The 7627-nt window shown below is 45.9% G+C and overlaps 2 protein-coding genes and 1 long non-coding RNA gene across 4 annotated transcripts in view; all 3 read left to right on the top strand.

Moving 5' to 3' along the window:
• The window catches only part of LOC108641729, a 21047-nt gene extending 16559 nt beyond the window's left edge, over positions 1 to 4488 (top strand). Inside the window, exons 4-6 of one of the 2 annotated variants that reach the window (XR_001922231.2) lie at positions 1090 to 1327; positions 1811 to 1951; positions 2122 to 4488. This is a non-coding gene — a long non-coding RNA (uncharacterized LOC108641729). Of the gene's footprint in view, positions 1 to 1089; positions 1328 to 1810; positions 2090 to 2121 lie in introns of those variants that run through there. The other variant, XR_001922230.2, reaches the window with a different exon arrangement.
• A 73-nt stretch (positions 4489 to 4561) lies between these two features.
• LOC103763826 (lysophosphatidic acid receptor 3) lies at positions 4562 to 6740 on the top strand. The gene has a single exon (XM_018084844.2). The coding sequence runs from the start codon at positions 4922 to 4924 to the stop codon at positions 5888 to 5890; it is 969 nt and encodes a 322-aa protein (XP_017940333.2). The 5' UTR covers positions 4562 to 4921; the 3' UTR covers positions 5891 to 6740.
• Positions 6632 to 7627, top strand: part of ZNHIT3 (zinc finger HIT-type containing 3) — a 3509-nt gene continuing 2513 nt past the window's right edge. Inside the window, exon 1 of the mRNA XM_029964625.1 lies at positions 6632 to 6659. Within this exon, the coding sequence (XP_029820485.1) occupies positions 6632 to 6659 (28 nt within the window). The remainder of the gene's footprint in view (positions 6660 to 7627) is intronic.

Raw genomic sequence — 7627 nt, 5'->3', positions numbered from 1 at the left:
GATTCTTGGTTTGTTTTTTTTCTTTGTTTTTTTTCCTTTTTTTTTTCCCTTTTTTTTTCCTCCCCCCCCCCAAGCCTTTCAGCCTATCACTATTAAAGTGACAATAAATTGCACTGCAGTCATATCAATTAAGCCTTTATTTGTTCTAGGAAGTGAAGGCACGCTCAGGGAAAGACATTCCCTCTCCTTATGAAGCCTGTAAATTAAAGAAGCAGGGCAGACATCGTGTGATGTCCTTATTTTTTTCTAAAGAAGCTCACCTGGCAGGTACTTGGTTATCAGTTCTCCATGGCAGTGCTGCACCTTGGGATAATTTCGAAAGGAATTACTCTGTGAGTTGGTTTTGGACATTGAACCTAAAGACGTGTGAGGATCTTGGTCAGAGAAGGTGAGACTCAAGGTTAAGCAGGGAGGTGACAGCAGATCACTGAACTCCAGGCTGGTTTTTCCTGGCAGAATTATTGCAGTTGTGTCCATAGCTACAGGGGAGGTGGGAACACCAAAACCAGTGAAAACTGCATTTATTTTGTTGCCTTGAGAGCCACAGCAACAAAGGTTTTGGGGATGTTCCCCCAGCCTGGTTTCTGGAACGTGTGAGGTCTGACGTTATCCTGCTGCTCCCAAGGGAAGTTTGGGGGGGATGTGGTGGTTCGTGAGGCTTTCACAAGTCTGAGCCACAGGATCCCACCAAGTGCTGAGGGGAGGGAGGCCAGAGCTGTCCCCAGCCCTCCAGCTGAGGGGTTGCATCCCATGTCCCAGCAGAAGGGATGAGGGCTGGCTGGGGCTGAATCCGTGCCAAAAAGGCATCAGAGACCCAAAGCCCAGGCTGTGGCTCAGCTCTTCGGGCTGGAGGCTGAGCTGTTGCTCTTAGAGAAGGAAAATCTAAGGGTTGTGAGGGTCAGACTGGCCCAGGGCCAAATCCTGGTCACAAATGACCCAGGAGGAATCGCCCCTGCGATGGGAGAGGGAAGCACTTCCAAGAGACTTCAAACCCAGATGAGTTTTGTGACTGGGAACCCCACCCTGTGTGTGAGAAAACACGCTCAGTGCTCTTTAGTTACTTGTGTGCTGCCATTTTATTCGTTACAGTTCCCACACCACTGAACAGGAAATCTGGAATTTCACAGCTCTTGGTGAATCACAGTCGTTGGGCCTTCATCTTCCAGAGGAATGTGGGCTGGCTCTGATCCTCCCCGAGTCTGCTCCGTTGGGAACAAGCACAGGGTCGTTTCCATGGAATACTCAGGAGCAGGGATAAGATGTTTTCTGGCTTCTTCACATCTAAATTATCAGTGGAAGGCTTTGCTTGCCATACACCTGGGTTTAGGTATTTATTCCTGTTTGTTTCCTTTTAGACAGGACAATGCAAGTTCTCAAAAGGTGAAAATACCAGTTCTGGCTCTGGATAAAGGGGAAGAGGGTCTGGTTTGGGGAATATCCTCACAACAAACCTACCTTGCCAATATTTTGTGGCTTGTTGGTAACATGCTGCTGAACAGCACTCAGAGACTTCAAGCCTGATGATTATCTTCTTCACTTCATGTGCCTGGTAGGGCTGTGGAAAAAGCGCTGGGACGTTGGATAACTCCAAACCTGTGAGGCAAAAACTCCTCAAAGAGAGAGGGTGGAGGAGGAGCAGAGCTCTCTGTTTTCAAAACATCCCAGAAAAATCTTGGAAGGAGATCATACATCCCATTTGTGCCTTCCTCTCCAGAAAGGAAGACTTTAATCTGCATAAATTAAAACATAAACTGGATAAATAGGCTCCTTATTTGTATTACTGTCCTTCATGACTGTTTCTTCTTCGCAGGCCCCGTGATGGCCACTGAGAGAGTGAGCAGGTGGATGTTCTGCTCTCACTGAAGGTCATGGAAGTGAACCCTGGACCCATGGAGTGACTCTGCCTCCATGCTCAGCTGACCTGGGTGGCACTGGCCATTTTTTGGCTCAGGTAAGGTATTATCTGTTGTGAAAGTGCAGAGCTGGAGTGTCAGGAACGAGTAGGAATTGACTGTGAGCTCAGGGAGAATGTGACAGGGAAGAAACCAGGACAGTGGAATCCCTCATCCTCCCAGTGCCTGGTTTTTCCTGTGTGTATAATGTGTGTCCATGACCTTGCAGGTGACACCAAACCACGTGCAGCTCACCTTCTACTCCCTGTGCTGTGGGATTCTTGTTTTCATGACGTGGATGCAGCTTTTTCTCCTGTAGTTTTCAGGCATAACTCAGTTCCTCAGAGTGCTCTCAGCACAAAGGTTGCTCTGCATCACACCAAGATAAGTGTGTCTGTTGTCCAAGGGTTACTGAGCAGAGCTGGGACTCGGCTCCTGGACCAAATTTCCTGTTTTAAGATCAACTTGGGAATGTCCCAGCTGGCCTGTTGTCCTGAGCCCTTGAGAATCCCTGAGAGCTGCAGTTGTGAGCAGTTCTGAGACTGAGCTGAGGGGGGCAAAGATGCATTTCCCACAACAGCCACTTGAATCATCATTAAAACTTCCACCTGAAGCTTCTCATGTCTCCTTCTCCATCTCTTCAACATGTTCAGTGATTATTTTCTTCTCCACAGGCACAATCATCAGGTAATTATTATTGAACTTGGAGATTCTCTACAAAATAAGGCCATTTCTTAACACATGACGTGTATCAAAATAACACCAATTCAGACAGATATAAAAATATAAAACCAATCATAGAACTAAAAGAAAAACAATTCTAGAACTAAAAAATGTTGTAGAAGGCGAGGTCTAGATAGTTATAAATCAAAGGCTGCCAACAGCATGGTACAGCCAGTGTTTGAGGTGTCAACCTGAACAATTGGAGATTAGATTGGGTTCTCTGGACTTCTGAGGGATCTTAAACAAATAATGTGATTGCTCTTTCCCGTTTATGGGATGTAGATAACACACTTTCCTCGAAGATGTAGAGTGAGGTAAGTACCAGGAAGGTCACACAGTTCCTGGAATATGGGAGTAGAAAAATGCCTTGGACTGAGGTTGTGATGTGCAGAGGTTTGGATGTGTAGCAGCTCTGTCTCTGAGTTTTCAATTCAAAGTAGTTTTCATCTGGTTTTGAGAGCTCCAGCTGTATCCCAGAGGGTTGGAATGCACAAACCTGGTGGTTTCTGTATGTTAAAGCCCACTAAAAAAAGCAGTTTCCACACTAATATTGTCTCCCTTAATCTAGCAACATTATGCTAATTTTTATGTAATTCTATTAGGGAAATAAGATTACAAAGCTTTTGTGAAGAGCTGTTTGTACTACTTGATATTATTTTAATTACATTCCGATCTCATTTCGTTTAGTGCTTAGTGCTCGAACGCCAAATTTTCAAATTAGAGCGATTTCAAGTAGCATTTTCAGGAATATCTGCAGCATTTCAGATCATTGAAAGGATTTGCTGACTCGAGGTGCTGGCACTGATGAGGTGACAGAAATAGTGGAGCCCTTGTTCAGCAGCAACCTCACACCAGAGGTGTGGCTGACAGGGAGGGTTCCAGGATGCACAAAGGATGGTTTATCTGGGACACTGGGAGAAGAATATTTTATAGGATGTTAAGACATCCACAGGCTTGATCCGTCATTTTGCAGCCCTTTATTTCTATATAATCATTCTTTGCATTTCTATGTGACCACCTGAAATACTTAAAGTATTTCTAGTACATATTTATTGTGTACTAATTGCACACTAACCTGAATACACTTTCATACATTTCAATAGGAGAAAAGGAGCCCTAGAATTTTCCTTTTCAAGCTCCACATTTTAGCCTGAATTTCTGATGTTTTAAATTTGGCAGAGCTATCAGAGCTCACAGATTTCCTGCTCTAGAGCTGGAATTGCTGCTGCAATGATCAGATGTCAGTGCTGAGTGTGGAAAGCCCGTGAACTCAGCTGAGCTGCTTGGCAGTATCACAGTATAAAATTGTTACTCATGGAAATTAATCTTTTGTTAGGATGACAGTGAGAAATGAGTTAAATCAGAATAAATTCGGACATAACATGGCTTTACCTGGGCAATTGTACTGCTCACCTGAACTGCTCTGCTGGTTAAAATCTCCCTGTTCCCACTGAACCTTGTATTTTGTTCCAGCAGTGCCCTCTGCTGAGAGCATGGAATGTGTGTCCCAAAGGCTTTTTTTCTCCAAGGCTCAAGTATTTTAAATCCAGTTCTCAAAAATCATTTGCCTTTACAAAGATAGAGAAAGAAAAGATATAATGCTATTGATGTTGGTTTATTAATGTGCAAGTCACACATTAAATAAACACAAAATATCCTGTAATGAGCATGAGTAGTGATGTCTGCTGTTGTTTAGCTACATCCTCATCCAGGAATTAAGGTGGAAAAAAAGGCATTTTCCTAACTGCTTAGGCAGGAGCTGAGGGCCAGGTTGGTGACCCAACACTGATGTTCTTATTTCAGCTCCATCAGCCACACACTCCCCCCTCCAAACCCACAAAATTCTGCTCTCTGTTTCCTGACTCTCTAATCCTTTATCATCTAATTTATTGGTGAGTTAAAGCTGAATTCACATTAATTCCATTTTAGACTATCCTTAAAGAATTTTAAACTACTGCTGTGATCATTCATCCTCTCAAGATCTGGCCAGATTTCACTGCTGGCAGAGGTTGTTTTCAGCAGCTCATCCATGTAGCAACAAATATGTTTTCCAGTTTGGGCTGTCCTAGCAACTGAACGGTAATTGGCGATGCCCTGAGGTGGTAACCCAAATATTTAATACCACATGTGGTTAAAGTTTAATCCACTGTCATGATGATGATGATGTGGCAGTAGAAGCTGCGCCTCAGGGTCCACTCCCCACCTGGGGAACAAGGTGGCAGCAGCTCTCGTGTGGTGTGGTCTCTCACGGAGTATGGGATGAGTGAAGCCGACCTGGCTGAGGGCTGAAAGGAGGATTTTCCACCATGAATGGATTTCCAAACTGCTCTGCTAACTACACAGACATCTGGAGTCATTCTTTGGTGCTTGCCCTGGCCATCCCCCAGCTGACCATCAACGTGGCGTCCGTGCTCTTCAACTGCACCGTCATCCTCACCCGCCTGGCCACCAAGGACCTGCACAAGCCCATCTCCATCCTCTTCTGCAATTTGGCTGTTTCTGATCTCTTCACCAGCTTCTCTGGCTTTTGGATTTCCACGCTGTTCATCACCAACCCCGACATCACCATCTTTGGGTCCGAGGACATGCTCGCCCCTTACGCCTTGTACACGACGTCCATTTTATCCACCATCTACAACCTGGTGAGCATCGGGGTCGAGCGCTACCTGGCTGTGGCCAAGAGCATGAGGACGAGATTCAGGGTTGCCAGAAACCATTCCATAGCCGTGGTTTTCACCAACTGGGTCCTTGCTTTCTTTCTGGGCTGCTTGCCACTGATGGGCTGGAACTGCCTGCACAGGGAAAAGAGCGTCTCGGTCCTCTACAGCCCCTTCTGCGTCAACTACCTCTTCTTCATCGCCGTCCCCAACTTCGTGGTGGCCTTTATCATACCTCTGTTCACCTACCTCAGAATCATCATCATCCTGAGGAGGAGGAAGCTGAGGATGAAGGCGTGCGGGCAAGCCACCGGCACCTACAAATCGGCTGAGACCCAGGTGGCCAGGACCAGCATCTTCATCTGGCTGCTGGCGCTGATCTCCTACGCCCCGTTCTTCGCCGGGGTCATTTTTGATGCCACCAACCACCGGTGCCACATCGACCTCTACCCGGGCGTCTACATCTTCAGGAACTGCACGGCCATGCTGATCACCATCAACTGCCTGGGCAACCCCCTCATCTACACCCTCAAGCTCAAAACCCTGGGGGCCAAGCTCAAGACTCTGAAGTGCCTCTCCACCAACAGCGTCCGAGCCTGTGCCATCGAGCACATCTAGGTGGGGCTGCCCCTGCTGCAGCACTGCCTGACCTGCCCAGCGGAGCCAGGGAGAGCTCTGCAATCGCTCCAGATCCAGGGGGATTCAAAAAACACGTGGATGTGGCACTGGGGGGCACAGTTTAGTGGTGGGATGATGGTTGGGCTTGATCTTAGAGGTTGTTTCCAACCGTGTTTCCTGTGATTCCATTCCTGAAGCCCAGGTGCTTCAGCACCCAGCGAGGGGGAGGTGTTGGGGTGCAGAAACCAGTGTGGGCAGCCCTGAAAGGGGGGCTGGACTCTGTGTCTCCCAAAGCCCTCAGCAGCGAGGAGCTGTGCTGCCTGGCTCTCCTTGGGGAAGTGGCTGTGTGTGCCCCTGGTCTGTGTTGCCTCCAGCTGGGAGCAGGGGAGCTGTTTTCCTTGGAGATAAAAATAACTCCATTAGCCCTGTTTACTTTGTGCTGCTGCTGCTCTCGCTTCGCTGCCCAGACTCCCATTCCTGTTGTGTGGTTTGTATGGCTTTGAAGGCAGTTAAATGGCTGGAAAATTCTCAGCAGTCTGGGGGAAATTGTCATTTTACTTTCTCATTTACACTCAGTCAAATTGTCTCTTTGACTGTTGGATGAATCTTTATTAACAGGGCACTCAGCCCTGTTTTCCTGGGGTAATTTTAATTGCAGTGTGTAGCTGGATTACATGTTTTTTGTGAGACATTTGTGGCTACATCTTTCATATTTCTGCTTATAGAGGCACACTCGAGTCCATGGCTTGTGAAATTTGTGCTGTTCCAGGTGACAACCTTGGCTGGATCCTTCAGGATCAGAACTGAAGTTGAGTTGCCTGTGCAAAACAAAATAAAAATGTCAAGACCAAGTATTTTGTAAAAGAAAAAGGTCTTACTCCCTCTCTTTCAAAAAAAAAAAAAAAAAGGAAAGTTGGCTCCTGAATATTTATTATTTATTTAGTAGATATTGTTTCATCAGATCCTAGTGGAGGTGGATGTTTATTCTTAGTTACACAGGGATATGTTCTAGAAGAATCTCAGAGTTCAAACTTCTGATCTCTTGCCTGAACCAAAGCAGGTTTATTTTCTCTTGCCCCAACCAGAAGCCTGGTTTTAACAGATCTGGTGACATCAGCCCACCTTGCTGGTTTTTTAAAGTGCTCTCAGATGCTGCTCTGTGGGGTTTCATCAGTGTACACCAATAAAGTGGCATCAATAATCCACACAGTGATGATGTTCTCACGTTCATCACACGCACAATCCAACCCAAATCAGCCCTTCCAGCACAGACTGGAGTTTCCAGGGATTTATTTCCAGTTTCTTTGCTTTGTTGTTGTTGTTCTTTCCCCACTTCAAAAGGTTTGAGTGAACTGAGGGAAAATCCCATTGCTCTGATCCTGGCTGGGTATGAGAAAAGAGATGTTTTGGGTAAGAAATGGGTTCACTCACTAATGTAAGAACTGGGAAGTGCCATCACATTAACACATCTGATACTCAGTGGTTCCCTTTATTGGTGACAAACCCCTCTCCTGTGCTGCTTCAAACTGAAGAACTTCAGGGATATTTCTTTTGTCTGAATTGAAATTCAAGTATTTAAGGAAATGGATGGCCCTAAGTGACACAGAATTAAAATGAATTATTTAAATGGATAATGTAACTCAGGCAAGATAATTTCTTTTCTCCATTGTTTTTTTTTTTGTTTTATTTTGGAGCACTGCTGTTCTATCAGGGACTTCTGGGAACTCCACCACCCCC

This window comes from Manacus vitellinus, unplaced genomic scaffold (assembly GCF_001715985.3).
Source record: "Manacus vitellinus isolate BGI_N305 unplaced genomic scaffold, ASM171598v3 scaffold_76_pilon, whole genome shotgun sequence".
Lineage (NCBI taxonomy): Eukaryota > Metazoa > Chordata > Aves > Passeriformes > Pipridae > Manacus > Manacus vitellinus.
The sequence above is the reverse complement of the archived record's forward strand: the minus strand, read 5'-3'. Positions and strand labels throughout refer to the sequence as shown.

What these genes read in the sequence shown, in the direction of transcription:
- LOC103763826 (XM_018084844.2), top strand. Translation starts at nt 4,922, where the DNA reads ATGAATGGATTTCCAAACTGCTCTGCTAACTACACAGACATCTGGAGT.